Below are 15,889 nucleotides of genomic sequence, written 5' to 3' on the forward strand. Positions count from 1 at the left end.
AAATGTATGGGAAATAATTCTTACCCTATGGGGTTATTTTCAGAGTCAAATGTGTAAATTTGTAAGTACTTAGCATAGTGCTTGCCGGTAAAAATAGTTAATGATAGTTAAAAAGTCTTGGTCAAAAATCATAGGAAGTACTAGAGGTATAGAGTGATGTTATACAGAATTAGAATAGGCCCAGTTGACTGACTACGGGGATGGGAATTGAGAATGGTATGGAATCTTATGATTTCCCACACTTATTAAGAGGTTAATATGCCATTATTTGAAGTAATTTACCATCTGGGACCTACATAGGTTCAGTGACTTGCTCAAAGTTGCAAGACTAGTAAGTAATGAAGTGGGGACAGGAATTCAGATATCTTCTAAAATAGTACTCTTTACATTCTTTACTGTTGACTTGTCTTCATGTTGAAACTGTAAGGGATTTTTTTTAGAGAATTTGTTTTTGTATTAAATCATTAAGCAATATTTATTGGATAGCTGTATGTGTGGCACAGTTCTGGATGCTGAAAGTATGGCAGTGAAAAAAACAGACACAAATTCTTGCTTTTCAGAACTTACATTCTCATGGGGAAGAGAGACAATAAAATAAGTAAATATATTAGATTATGATAAGTGCACATGGAGAAAAAAGGTGAAGAGGGAAGAGGATGGTTTGGATGTGGAGGGAAAGGTTGCACTTTTGGATGGAGGTAGTCAGGATATCTATAACTGAAAAGGTGACATTTGAGTAAAGACCTGAAAAAAGCAAAGAAGTGAACCATATAGATATGTAGGGAAAGAATGGTCTGGGCAGAAAGAACAGCAAGTGCAAAGTCCCTGAGACAGAATCATGCATGACATGTTCAAGAGGTAGTGAAATACCTGGAGTGGTGGAGAGGAGTAAATAAGAAGATGAGTAGTAGGAGACAAGGTCATGGAGTTAATGAGCGGTTAAGTCCTGTTATCCCTGAGAGCCAGAGAAATACTTTGAATTTTACTCTGAGAGAAAGGAAAGGTCTTTGGAAGTCTTTGAGTAGGAAAGTGACTTGGCATGGTAGCTACTTATTGAGAATTAAACTATGTAGAAGAGTAAGAACAAAAACAAAGAGCTGAAGTAGGTGACTGTTATACAGGCCAGAGATGATGATGGTCTAGAGTAGGGAAGGTGGTAAGACAGGATCAGATTCTAAATGTATTTTAGTAGTAAAGGTATTGGGCTTTGCAGATGGCTTTATCGTATAAGAAAAATAGAGTAGTGCAGGATAACTCAAAAGTTTTTGAAAATGGAAAAATGAAGTGGCCATTAACTGATACAGGGAAAAGACTACAAGAGGAGAGAACAGAATTGTAGGGGAAGCTCAGTTTCAGATTCTTCTAAGATTGAAATGCTTGTAAAACATTCCAGGGAAAGAAATCGAGAAGGCAGTCAGATAATCAAGTCTGGACATTAGAAAAGAGGGCCAGGCTGGAGAGAATTTGGGAACAGTCAACATATAGATGGTATTGAAAGGTATAAGAAAACTGAGAAAGAGTACATGGAAACTTCAGATGTCCAAACATTGAGTCCAGGAGGTTGGGGTACTGAGGAGGAACCAGCAGTGTAAACAGACTGAAAAGCAGCGGCCAGTGGAGTTGGGGAAAAACCTGGGGGAATGGTGTCTTGGAAGTCAGGGAGCCTTAGTTTGCCAAAATCTACTCCTGGAAACGGAAATCCAGTCTTCATTTTTGGTTAACAGATTCCATAGTAGTCTCAGGTACAGATATAAAAATTGCCTGATACTAATCCAGCCTGAGAATGAGTGAGCATCAATTAATATTTGAAAACTAAGCACAATACTTTTCAGAAAAACCGAACTTCAATATGAAGTGTGAGTATGTAAAAATACTAAGAATTAGAATAAAATTGACAAAGGTGTCCCTTGATACTTACTATCTGTATCTTGGGAACCAAAGATTCCTTCATTTTTCAAACATAGGAACTTGATAAATTTGGATAGCAAAGTGCTTTTAAATTCTTTTCTTTTGCTTATATGGATATAGAAAGGAACTTTAATGAAGAGTGTATTCTGGTTTTATAAATGGGTTTTCCCACTAATGCTTTGATCGTTGTGGCAACTGAGAATATCTTCTCTTTTGCATTTATGATTAAATTAATGGTTACCTGCATGTAAAAAAAATCTTCTATTGGGAGAAGCAGCAATTATGATTTTTAAGAGACATTTTATTATTGTACTTGAAAGGAATTTTATTTAATGTAAAAGTCTTTTTCCCCCTGTTTACAGGTTTCTGAAGGATTGTCATTTTTGCACAGCAGTGTGAAAATGGTTCATGGAAATATCACACCTGAAAATATAATTTTGAATAAAAGTGGAGCCTGGAAAATAATGGGGTTTGATTTTTGTGTATCATCATCCAATCCTTCTGAACAAGAGGTAATGAAGGTTTTAAATCTTCTAATTTTTTAAAAAGATTTTATTGTAAGCAATCTCTACACCCAACATGGGGCTCGAACTCACAACCCTGAGATCAAGAGTCACGTGCTCCACAGACTGAGCCAGCCAGGTGCCCCAGTCTTCTAATTTTTTTTAAAGCTATGGAAATTTGTGATGCATCTGGAATGGACTAGAGAATTTGCATGCCTGATAAATGTGTAGAAATAGGCTATGTGGTACAATGTATGTTTAAATGTTTAACTTTATAGAAATTTCTAGTGTTCATTTTACCTAAGAGTATTCTTCAGCTTGGTAATTCCATAGTAATGTTACTTGAGTAAAGGATGCTAGAGTTAAACAAATCTGAGAACCGTTGGGTTAAGTAGGCTTTTTTTTCCTTAGGATGTCAAATACACTAACAAACATTGTGAATCTCTAGTAGTGTTTTCCTAATTTATTGGACTACAGAATCTTCTACAGGGAGCATGATAACAACAGTAGCAGTGATAATAATAGCTAACGTTTATTGAAGCACTTTACTAAACACTTTTTATGTATTTTCTTAACCACAGTCGGTGAGATACAGGAATAATATAGATGACTAAGTTAGGCTCATAGAATAAAATAATCTGCCTAAGTTTAGGCAGGTGGTTAAGTGGTAGAGCTAGGATTTGAACCCAGTCTCTCTGGTTCCAAAGCACCTGTTACTTAGTGATTATCGTATCTGCCTATTTATACTTAGGAAATACTGTAATATTTCAGGTTTTTAATATATGTAGTTGTTAAAGGGATCCTGATTTGACCTAAGATAGATTTGTAATTGAAGTAAACTCTTTTAAAGGAAGCAGAAAGAATTAGTATTGGTTGAATATACACTTTGGGTCAGACACTTTGTTAGGTTCATTTTTCCCCATGCATTTGTTTAATCTTACAACAACCTTTTGAACTTGTTAACTAAATCATGCAGCTAGTTAGTGAAAGAACAAGGCTTCAAATGATAATCTGAGTCCAGAAAACTTGAAGCTTATGTATCATAGAACATAGGTTCTACCTTTTCATATTCATATTGCATCTTATAGTGATAATTTGTCTTCTGGAAGAGAGGTCCAATCATCTGAAAGTTGCAAGAGTTCTTATTCATATCTCTCAGTTTGTCTAGTGTCCTTTCCAGATTTGAGAATTTGGGAATTTTAGGATTGAAGGTGGTAGTGTTTTTACTTGCATGACTGAGTATGAATTTAAAATTAGGTTGCTACTGTTTGATAGTGGTTTGCCTTAATTTGAAATATTTAATCTTTGTAATCCCTTTTCTGTGTTCTTACAGCCTAAGTTTCCTTGTAAAGAATGGGACCCAAATCTACCATCATTGTGTCTTCCAAATCCTGAATATTTGGCTCCTGAATACATACTTTCTGTGAGCTGTGAAACAGCCAGTGATATGTACTCTCTAGGAACTGTCATGTATGCTGTATTTAACAAAGGGAAACCCATATTTGAAGTTAACAAGCAAGATATTTACAAGAGTTTTAGTAGGCAGTTGGATCAGGTAATTTGCCTTATATATAAATATTTGCTTGCATTAAAAATGTATTAAATTTTTCTTTGATTTTTTAAAAATGTCCCCAGAAAGGGGCGCCTGGGTGGCTCAGTCGGTTAAGCGTCCGACTTCGGCTCAGGTCATGATCTCATGGTTCGTGGGTTTGAGCCCCGCGTCGGGCTCTGTGCTGACAGCTCAGAGCCTGGAGCCTGCTTCAGATTCTGTGTCTCCCTCTCTCTGACCCTCCCCTGTTCATGCTGTGTCTCTCTCTGTCTCAAAAATAAATAAACGTTAAAAAAAAAAAAATGTCCCCAGAAAATTCTGTAAAGTGAGATGATTGTCTCATATTTTAAGTTTGCATAAAATCAACTTAAAAAAGGTAATTCTATAAATAATGAGGATCAAAGTTTGTTACCACAACTTTAATTGTGGCATTTATTTACTAGAGTGAATACTGAAATATGATCTAAAATGATGGGCATTTTGTTTTTGTCATAGAAACAATTTCAGGTACTGAAGATAAGTGTTTTAATTATCTTGCCACACAGTAGAATTAGCAGTTTGTTCAGTGTAAAATATATTTTTGAATAAACTTAAAAAAGGTTTTTTTTGTTTTTTGTTTTTGCTTTAATTTTAATTTTTTTTTAAAACTTATATCCAAATTAGTTAGCATATAGTGCAACTGTGATTTCAGGAGTAGATTCCTTACTGCCCCTTACCCATTTAGCCCATCCCCTCTCCCACAACCCCTCCATAAACCCTCAGTTTATGAGTCTCTTCTGTTTTGTCCCCCTCCCTGTTTTTATATTCTTTTTGTTTCCCTCCCCTTATGTTCATCTGTTTTGTTTCTTAAAGTCCTCATACGAATGAAGTCATATGATTTTTGTCTTTCTCTGACTAATTTCACTTACCATAATACCCGCCAGTTCCATCCACTTAGTTGCAAATGGCAAGATTTCATTCTTTTTGATTGCCGAGTAATACTCCATTGTATATATGTACCACATCTTCTTTATCCATTCATCCATTGATGGACATTTGGGCTCTTTCCATACCTTGGCTATTGTTGATAGTGCTGCTATAAACATGGGGGTGCATGTGTCCCTTTGAAACAACACCCCTGTATCCCTTGGATAAACGCCTAGTAGTGCAATTGCTGGATTGTAGGGTAGCTCTGTTTTTAGTTTTTTTGAGGAAAAAAAGGTTTTTTAAATAGACTGTTGACTGTAAATGCATTATCTTTTTGAATATTTTATATTCATATTTAATAGTATTACTCTTTTGAATAGTTGAGTCGTTTAGGATCTAGTTCACTTTCAAATATACCCGAGGAAGTCCGTGAACATGTAAAACTACTGTTAAATGTAACTCCGACTGTAAGACCAGATGCAGATCAAATGACCAAGGTGAGTACACATGGATTCCTGCCTTAGGTGGAAGAGAGACAAGGAGTTAAAAGTAGATTAAGTGCTTCTAAAGCAAGATTTAGCCAGAGGCCCCAGATAACATCTGTATTCTCAAATGTGTTAAATATGCAACTTCTTTTAATCTTTAAACAGTTAAATAATTTATGTGTATAATTGCTGTGATATAAAATAAGATTTCAGATAATTAGAATCCTAATAGTTATACAGGTGTAGAAATTCTGGACACCCCAAGAATTCACGGCCTTCTAATTTACTCATGTAAGCATGGATTTTAATAGTGCTCTTTATGCCTTCAAGATATTAAATCTTTCAGCATTTATTAGTTAGGTAAAGAAAATGTTACTGCCTAGGGAACTCACAGGTACCAACTGAAAAATTTGAACCTGAAAAGAAATTTGGTTATTCCTTATTTTGATTTTTATAATTAGAACTATTAAGTGCTTTTTAGTATTTTGCTAAATGTTTCTAAATTTTTTTTTACTATATTATGGCAGTTTCAGGTATGAGAAGTACTTTAATATTTACCAAAATAATTTTATTTCCCTATTTTTAGATTCCCTTCTTTGATGATGTTGGTGCAGTAACACTGCAGTATTTTGATACCTTATTCCAAAGAGATAATCTTCAGAAATCACAGTTTTTCAAAGGACTGCCAAAAGTTCTACCAAAACTGCCCAAGGTTTGTTGTTGATCAGTTTTTTCTTACAGACAGGATTTTCATTTACTATAATAACTCTTCCAGAGAAATAAATAGAACTTTTGCCTTAGGTGCATAAATGACTATAGAAGGCTGCAGACTGAAGCTAAAAGTTTAGTGGACCTTTTTCGTGGGGTCCAAAAATCATCTAAAAAATTAGGTAAAAAAATTAGAAGAATACTACCTATGCAAAGGTAGTGCTTGCACATTAAATGTCAGAGGACAGGTCCATAAGCTGTCATTGTGGAGATCATTGCTTCACCAGCAATTAAGCGATACTTCTGTATTGATACTAGCCTCTCCAGTTCCTGTAACTCTCCTTCTCTGGCTTATTAAATCATGAGTGTAATATAGTCTAAAATATGTTGGTGAATGCCATAGAAGTCAATGGTTGGAAAACTGGTGATTCCTGCAAAAATATCTCCAGTGTTTAATCTGCCGATACTCTTTGATTATTCACTGTTTGTTTAGTTAGCCCTTTACTTAGATGCTATGGAGAATAAAGAGGAAACATAAATATTGTTCTTGCTCTCAAGGCTCTTTCAGTAAGTGTAGATAGAGTCAATATGCATGAAACAACAATTAATAATACAGGACAGTTTTTAAATTGTGTGGTATGAATCATAAGTAATGAAGAGGAGAAACAAATTAGTGAAGACTTAATGAAGGAAGGTTTCCTGAGGAAAATCATATGGTCGTCTTCCCCAAAGGGATTGGACATTTTAGACTGTAACTTCAATATTAACACTAAAGACCCGAAGTCAAATTTAGTTTTATGAAAACATTTTTGCCTTTCAGCGTGTCATTGTGCAGAGAATTTTGCCTTGTTTGACTTCAGAATTTGTAAACCCTGATATGGTACCTTTTGTTTTGCCCAATGTTCTACTGATTGCTGAAGAATGCACCAAAGAAGAATATGTCAAATTAATTCTACCTGAACTTGGCCCTGTTTTTAAACAGCAGGAGCCAATCCAGGTATGTATGTAAATACTCTTTCCTATTTGTTTTCTGTTACTTAATGATATTAGTCAATGATGACTATCACTGAAAACAAAAGAAATGGATGTGTGACTTTTTAAAAATTGAGGTAAGTATAAGAGACTTTTTTTTCTATTAGAACCTATTTTGCATATGTTTGAAGTGAACCATTCCTAAAATTATAATTAAACTTTGCAAGTAAATGTTGATAGCTCTCCGTAAGTTACCACCTCAGAAAATAAATTATATTGAGATCTGGCATACTGTTCTTATTGGACTTATTGAAAGTTATTGGTTTGTGAAAAGAAGTATTTCTTTTTCTTCTGTACTTTTAAATATTTGTTTTTGTTTTTCTTTTTGTTATTTAGGGTCTTTAGCTTATAGATAGTTTATGCCAGTTGTTTCTCTTTATTTTATTGCTGATAAATAGTTTTACCAGGAGGAGGAAAATGCTTACAGCACCATGGAAATAATGTGTGTGTGTGTATTATAAGTTAAAATGTAATTAATTTCTGATGTTAGACTCGATTATAATATTTGTCAGATTCAAGGTAGTCTTGGGTTTTTAAAAAAATTTTTTTAGGGGCGCCTGGGTGGCTCAGTGGGTAAGCGTCCAACTTCAGCTCAGGTCATGATCTCACAGTCTGTGAGTTCAAGCCCCGAGTTGGGCTTTGTACTGACAGTTCAGAGCTTGGAGCCTGTTTCAGATTCTGCATCTCCCTCTCTCTCTGCCCCTCCCCCACTCATGCTATGTCTCTCTTTGTCTCTCAAAAATGAATAGATGTTAAAAAAAATTAAAAATTGTTTGTGAGAGAGAGACATCATGAGCTGGGGAGGGGCAGAGAGTGAGGGAGACACAGAATCCGAAGCAGCTCTAAGCTCTGAGCTGTCAGCACAGATCCCGATGCAGGGCTCGAACTCACGAACTGTGAAGTCATGACCTGAGCCGAAGTCAGATGCTTCACCAACTGAGTCACCCAGGCGCCCCAAGGTAGTCTTGGATTTAAGAGCAGTAGGGTCACACACCTGGGTTTGAATCTGGTCTTCTTCATCCTTATTAGAAGGATGACATGGGCAAGTCATTAGACTCTTAAAACCTTAGTTTTGCTCATTTCTGAAACAAAAGGGGTTGTTGAGATTAAATGAAATTTCTAGACACATAGTAAATATTACTACATATTTCTGCCATTCCATGGCAGTAGCATATTAATAAACCATCAGCTGTGTGATTTAATGGTTTTATGAGAGGCTATTTGCGGTCCTTCCTTTAAAAGGAGGGGAACAGAAGGAAGTCTGTGGTGGTGAAGCAAGAGTTCCTATGGCTAAGAAAGGGCAGATGAGGGAACTGTAGGCTTTGAAGCAGAGTTCCCCAAATATGGTCAAGATGTTAGGAGTGAAAGTGGCGGAGCCACATGTTCACTCATGAAACACTCATGTAGTCTGCATGAATAGAAGGGGCCATTTTTTCCTTATAATCTAGGTATGTGTGGCAACTAGGTGAGAAAACATGATTGGAGACTATTGAAAATGTCTCTTTTTAGAATTTTTCCTGACAGACCTTTTCATTTCTGTACCTTTTCTTCTGTTCTTAAACTTAGAAGCCAAGTGAACTACTTCTTTGGGATATCTGACTTTGCTGTTCTCAGGCCTTATTTATTTATTTATTTATTTTAAACCCAGTGGATACCCAGATAGTGGTACTTACAGGTGAGTAATGTATTGCCGAAGATATGTGAGAGTTAGGAAATTAGTCTTCACTTAAATGTTTAAACTGAGAGCAAATGTTAAATATTGTGCTTCCAGAAATCTAAGAAACTTGATTTGTATGTTTTTGTCTTCCATGCCCTCAGGCTAGCAACATGGTGAGTGTCAAAATACAGAACTTACTTTTTTGAAGAGACTTTAAATTTTGTCATATGTGAAATCTTATAAAGATTCTAGGCTTTAATACATTGTTCCTTTTTTCTACACAGATTTTGTTAATTTTCCTACAAAAAATGGATTTGCTACTAACCAAAACTCCTCCTGATGAGATAAAGAACAGTGTCTTACCAATGGTTTATAGAGCACTAGAGGCTCCTTCCATTCAGATCCAGGTATAATATTTGATTTTTTTAAATAATGATTTTGATTTTTAAAAAAAAGAAAGAAGTACATTTTGGGTTTGAATTATAAACTCTTTTATATAAAGCTCAATAGTGATCTATATTATTAATCCATTGAATTGCATTATATACTGTTACTAAAATGTATCTGCTCCCAACTAATTTAAAGAACGTATTGACAAATATCTGTATTAACGAAGTAAAAGATTCATTGCTTTTATTTATCAAAAATGTTCTATTCTGAAAGATTTGATTTCTTATAGTTTAATCATTGTATATCTTCTTCCTAAATGAATAACTAACATAGGAATGAAATGTCAAAGATACATGTGACTTTTTTAATGAAAACATTAAGTAGGTATTCCCATATTCCTAATTTTTTTTCATGCTTGATAACTTACTTTTCTAAGTGTTCCTTCTATACTGAAGTTAATTTGTGTAGCAAGTAGATAGCAAACCAGACAGTAATTTAGTGTGACCATTCCTTTTTTTTTTTAATTTTTTTTTCAACGTTTATTTATTTATTTTTGGGACAGAGAGAGACAGAGCATGAATGGGGGAGGGGCAGAGAGAGAGGGAGACACAGAATCGGAAACAGGCTCCAGGCTCCGAGCCATCAGCCCAGAGCCTGACGCGGGGCTCAAACTCACGGACCACGAGATCGTGACCTGGCTGAAGTCGGACGCTTAACCGACTGCGCCACCCAGGCGCCCCTAGTGTGACCATTCCTAATGCATTTATACCTATTTCTGTGTGTCATAGAGGTTATGTTAAAACATCATGTACTTTGCCAAGCTTAGTTCTTTAGCTTTGCTATTAAAATTTTGGTTCTATAGGGCTGTCTGGCAAAAAAATTTTGGATTGCTGTTAAAAGTATAATTTTTTCCTTTTTTTTTTTTTTTTTTACTTTGGAAAATAAGTACCTATGTTAAGAACATCTCATTGCATAAATGGTTTTATATTTAAAGTTTCTTTGCCAGTATAGAAATTCTAGTAAAGAAAAACAGAATTTTAATTTTTAAAGGTTATTGACCAAAGCCTTTTTTTTCTAATGTGAACCTAATACCAGGGACACCTGGCTGGCTCAGTCAGTAGCGAATGCGACTCTTGATTTTGGGGTGTGAGTTCAAACTTCATGTTGGGTATGGAGATTACTTAAAAATAATGTGAACCTAATACCACATGTATAAGGTCACTTTTTTGACTCATTTTAGTCTTTGTCTAGGTTTTTGCTTATTCAAAGTTGTGAGGTTCATGTTATATTTTTTCCATATAACGTCATGCCTTCTTAAAGGTGAAGATATGCTGGTTTTGTCCAAATGACATGGGACAAAGAAGTACTTACTTTTACTTTTTAGGCCTTTCCAAAGGAGTTATGAATTATAGCTTCTTAAAACATTCCCACAGGCCCTGTGTAGCCAACCTGGTTTTATGTTCACTGAGATTAGGAAGGAGAGAAATGTTGAGTGATGTGAAAGCTAATTTTTCTTCATAAGGGGGTTCATTTGGCCAATACACATCAGCCAATAAGTATTTATTGAAATAGTTAATATTTAAATCAGATTGACCTGTGCAGCTTTGCTGAATTTTAGAAACCCACATTTCTTGTATCATTCAGTATGTCTTTAGTCACCAGTCCAATTAATTAGTATCGTCATTGCTTGGTAAGAGTGTTAAAGTTAAAAAACTATCTGATCTTTGGGAGAATACTAGAATAAGAGCAAGAAACAAAAGTCTTTATTTAAATGTTTATTTATTTTGAGAGAGAGATAGAGAACGAATGGGGGAGGGGCAGAAAGCAAGGGAGACAGGATCCCAAGAAGCCTCCACACTATCAGCACAGAGTCCAGTGTGGGGCTCAAACTCTCAAACCATGAGATCATGACCTGAGCCGAGACCAAGAATTGGACACTGAACTGTCTGAGCCATCCAGGCACCCCAAGAAACAAAAGTCTTCAAGTTTCAAGCAAGTGGAAGGCTGGAAAGTAACTTTGGAAATTCATTTTTGGAGTGATATTTTTTATTTAATTTTTTTTTTTTTTTTTAGAGAGAGCACAAAGTGGGGAGAAGGGCAGAGGGAGAGAGAGAGAGAGAGAATCATAAACACAGGGAGAGAATCTCGACTCAGTGTGGAGCCCGACTTGGGTTTCCATTCCACAACCGTGGGACCATGACCTGAGCTGAGATCAAGAGCCTCCAGGTGCCTCTGGAGTGATATTTTTAAAATGAAGTTTGATTAGAAATATTTAGGAGGCTAAAGGGGGTTCAGAAATACATTTAGGAAAGTAGAAAATGATGTACAAAAATTAGGGTGCTTAGAGGCTTGAATAGAAATGTATATGTGAACCAAATAAAAAATTTTTACCTTTAAAATTAAACTTAGAAGCTATGCTTTTTCTCCTCTCCCCACCACCAGTTATAAAGTATAAACTAAGAGGCAGAAATTCCTGAGAATGAGCTAATGACTTCCTTGAGTTTTGGTTTGTTTCAGTCTCCTGTTTCTAGGTTCTTCATCGTATTTCCTTCTTGGAAAAGAGCTCTTCCTCCCCACTTTTAGCTAAATGATTTAGACATAATTTAAGATTTGCCTCTTTATAACCTATTGCTAGGTTATACAGCATAGTGCACATGTATGCTTGCTCTCATGAATTAAAGGCTGACCTTCCCTACAGAGGTCCCCTCTGGTAACAGGAGTACAGTATCTTATAAACTGCTCACTCTTGCCTATTCTTGCCCATCTTTGGAAAATGGGCATCCTTGAACGTAGCTTGTACTTCTTATCCTCAAGTTATGTCACACTTATTAATTACAATTCTGAGTGGATGCAACTCTTAATAGCTGCTTTTTGGAAATTGGGAGTAAAGCAAATAAAATACTTGGCCATTATTTTGATAACAGATTGTTAGTAGTTAATTTATTTCTGTTTGCTAACTACAAATGAATGTCTTTAAGTATACCGAATATTGTCTAACTCCTTCCCTGATACACAATTATGCCTCCATTTTCTTTAGTAATCCCTTCTTCTTTGCTTTGCTACAAGGAACATTCTGCTCTTATAAGGTATCTGAGATATATGTTCTTGAGCCAGTTAGTTCTCAAGCCATTTCTTGTTCTTTTCCTTATCTCATTTAGTCCCCCTTTTCCTCTGTTAGCCTCATTCAGAGTTCCCAGTTATAGTCATTTACATTGTGGCCAATATTAGTTAACAATGTTTTAAATAACTTTTTCCTGTTTCTATGAGTTATACTTGCTTAAGTTTTAGAATTTGGAAGTGCTTAAACATATAAAGAAAATTAAAATCCTCTCTCAGAGATGCCCATAGTTAACATTTCCATATCTATCCTTGAGTCTTTTTCCCTAAGCCTGTAGACAGACACATATGCATACATGTTTTAAAAACTGGGGTTACATAATAGTGTCTTATTGTATTTCTCCCCAATATTATAAAACAATCTTTTAAAATATGTTAAAGAAAATGTTTGTATTCTATTTTATGATAAGCTAAGAAATCCCTTATTTAAGAGGAATAGTTCTATGTTACTTTGTATTTAATCCTTATTGTGAAAGATAGCAAAACTTAGGTGTTCCCATTTTTAAATAATAAATGATGAATTGATGAATTGTGTTATCATGGAAAGAAATTAGGAATGAAGACCAAGGACTGTTGTTACCATAAGCTAGTTATATGACTTTGCATGATTTTGAGTAAGGTCCTTTTTAAATTTTTTAAAAAAGTTTTATTTATTTTGAGAGAGGGAGAGAGAGAGCATAAGCAGGGGAGGGGCAGACAGAGGGAGAGAGAGAATCCAAAGCAGGCTCTGCGCTGTCAGCAGCAGAGCCCGATGCAGGGCTCAAACTCACAAACCATGAGATCATGACCTGGGCTGAAACAAGAGTTGGACTCTGAACTGACTGAACCACCCACGCGCCCCTTGAATAAGATCTTTTGAGTCTGTTTTCTCATCTGTAAAATTGAAAATTAGTGACAACTCTTCTTTCAACTAGTTGTTGAAAGGAGCAAATGATAAAACATAAATAAAAGTTTATTTCAAACTATGTGACAAATTAGCTATGTAAATGCAAAATGTTTTTAATATGTGGGAGAAAGGATGAAGAGAGTCTTTCTCTAAGATTGAATCAGTGTATTTTCTTAATAGGAACTCTGTTTAAACATCATTCCAACCTTTGCAAATCTTATAGACTACCCATCCATGAAAAATGCTTTGATACCAAGAATTAAAAATGCATGTCTACAGACATCTTCCCTTGCTGTAAGTAATTGCATATTAATTTTTGCTTTTCTTTCACTTCTCATTGTTTTAAATCATTTTCTTATTATTAAATAACCCTTTTAAAAAAAGGTTTATTTATTTATTTTGAGAAAGGGAGATATAGTGAGCAGGGGAGGGGCAAAGAGAGGGAGAATCCCAAGCAGCCTCCACACTGTCAGTGTATTAACTTCAACAAACTTCATTTATCTTTTTTTAAGTTTATCTTATTTATTTTGAGAGAGAGAGCATGCACATTTGCATGGGGGTAAGGGCAGAGAGAGAGGGAGAGAAGAAGAATTTCAAGCAGGCTCTGCACCGTCAGCATGAAGCCTGATGTGGGGCTCAAACTCAAGAACCATGAGATCATGACCGGAGCTGAAACCAAGAGTCGGATGCTCAACTGCCTGAGCCACCCAGGTGCCCCTAAATAACCCTTTTGTAATTTGTTCATATATTTCATCTTGGCTATAGGTAACCTATATAATATAGTACTATAGAAGTGAGCAATAAAAAAAAAAAAAAGTGAGCAATAGCTTTAGTTTTCCCTGATACATAATTTTGCATTATTACACCCCTGACCTTGCTCCTGTCCCCTAACTTTGAGTGCTTCACTAGAAAATCTGAGTAATTTTTCTTTCTTAATACTTTTCTGCTTTAATTCACAATTTATTTTGTTGGTAGTTTTGAAGTAATCATGAGAGTTTAATTGAGTGTATAAGCCTATAGTCATTCTGAATAGCTTCCTTTTGTAAACTGCCTTTATTTTTAGTAATCTATCTCTATATTTTTATATCCACCACTTACCTACTTTAAAAAAAAATAAGGGTACAATAAAACAATACATTAACAAGAATACAAGTGGCGGGAAATAGTTGTACTCAAAAATCTATGCCAAAGGCAGTTGATTCCTTTGAATACAGAATTTTTAACACTTAGAGTTGTTGGTCAAGGAAGTAGAATAAATAACAGTTCTCATTATCTCATATTGAGAGGCATATGTATTCTCAACCTTTTCTCTAACAGTAGATCATAAGAATTTATCCCAGAAATAATTCTTTTAAGAAGTAACATTGAATATTCTCTTCAAATGGCAGCTTTAGAAAAGAGGGAGAAATGTTCTTCATTCATCTGATCAGTTCTTTATATTGTTGTTTGATAATGGTCATTAAATTTGCATTTTGTAAATATAGTTCTTTGGAGATCTCATTCATCTTTATTAGGTGAAATGTGAATTTAAATAAATATAAGCATTTGAAGCTTAATGGAATGATAGGCAAAAGCAATTTAAATGACATGATTTTACCTTATTAAAATGACATGATTTACCTAATCCATTTTAGTTTATGTTTTTTTGGTTCTAACGGCTCTGAGATAGAAAACAATACAAAAATAGGAAAAAGTATCATTGTTTACCAAAATGAACAAGTATGAAATGAGGTCAAGAAACCTGAGTTCTTTCTTATTCTGACTCTGCTACTAACTCTCCTGTGCCACTGGGCAAGTTACTATACCCCCCTGAGTGTTTTTCTTCATCAGTATTAAAAAGACTTGAAATCCAGTTCTTTTCTCTGAAATTTTCTAATTTTTTTGATTGAATTTTCAAAATAGATGAAGTAATATACAGCTTAAAATTCCATTTTCTTTTTTTTATCTTTTTTCCTTTTGATTTATTTATTTATTTATTTTAACATTTATTCATCTTTGAGAGATAGAGACAGAGCATGAGTAGGAGAGGAGCAGAGAGAAGGAGACACAGAATCTGAAGCAGGCTCCAGGCTCTGAGCTGTCAGCACAGAGCCCAATGCAGGACCCGAACCCACTGACTGCTAGATCATGACCTGAGCCGAAGTTGGACGCTTAACCGACTGAGCCACCCAGGTGCCCCTAAAATTTCATTTTCAAAATGCCTTTTAAAAATCTGGGAGTACCTCGCTGGCTCAGTTGGTAGAGTATGGATGGGACTCTTGATCTTGGAGTTGTAAATTTCAGCCCCATATTGAGTATACAGATTAAAGTAAAATAAAAAAAAGCTTAAAAAAGGAAAAAGAAAAATCATTTAAGTCACACTTTTGTTTTATGGTAGCATACATTTATTTAAGCATACATTTTGTCAAAGTGCATGTTCTACTTCAGTTCCAAGTATGTATGAGGTGGGAAGCATAGGTACTTAAATGATCTGTATTAATGCCTGGGGATGTTTATATCTCATTTTAAGATGGCAACTGAGCCCTCAAAGGCATGTTTACAAAGAATTATAATGAATGCATTTAGAGCAGTAACTCTGGAATGGATTTGCATTTTATATACCATGTATGATGCTCCTGCCTTTAGAGGGGCAAATGTGAATTCCTGAATTGCATTCATGGACATACGGTTAAAAGATTCTAACTGGGAAGTTCCTAAAATGTGAGTCATGAGTTAGAATTGTGGTTTAATACTGTTTAAATAAAGAAA

General features: G+C 35.1%; 1 protein-coding gene across 3 annotated transcripts in view; it reads left to right on the top strand.

Moving 5' to 3' along the window:
* Positions 1 to 15,889, top strand: part of SCYL2 (SCY1 like pseudokinase 2) — a 70,247-nt gene that overhangs the window by 34,021 nt on the left and 20,337 nt on the right. For all 3 annotated transcript variants that reach the window (XM_047867219.1, XM_047867221.1, XM_047867220.1), the window contains exons 5-11: positions 2,271 to 2,420; positions 3,745 to 3,966; positions 5,247 to 5,363; positions 5,938 to 6,063; positions 6,880 to 7,056; positions 9,033 to 9,155; positions 13,322 to 13,435. In XM_047867219.1, the coding sequence (XP_047723175.1) occupies positions 2,271 to 2,420; positions 3,745 to 3,966; positions 5,247 to 5,363; positions 5,938 to 6,063; positions 6,880 to 7,056; positions 9,033 to 9,155; positions 13,322 to 13,435 (1,029 nt within the window). The remainder of the gene's footprint in view (positions 1 to 2,270; positions 2,421 to 3,744; positions 3,967 to 5,246; positions 5,364 to 5,937; positions 6,064 to 6,879; positions 7,057 to 9,032; positions 9,156 to 13,321; positions 13,436 to 15,889) is intronic.

Source organism: Prionailurus viverrinus, chromosome B4, assembly GCF_022837055.1.
Source record: "Prionailurus viverrinus isolate Anna chromosome B4, UM_Priviv_1.0, whole genome shotgun sequence".
NCBI lineage: Eukaryota > Metazoa > Chordata > Mammalia > Carnivora > Felidae > Prionailurus > Prionailurus viverrinus.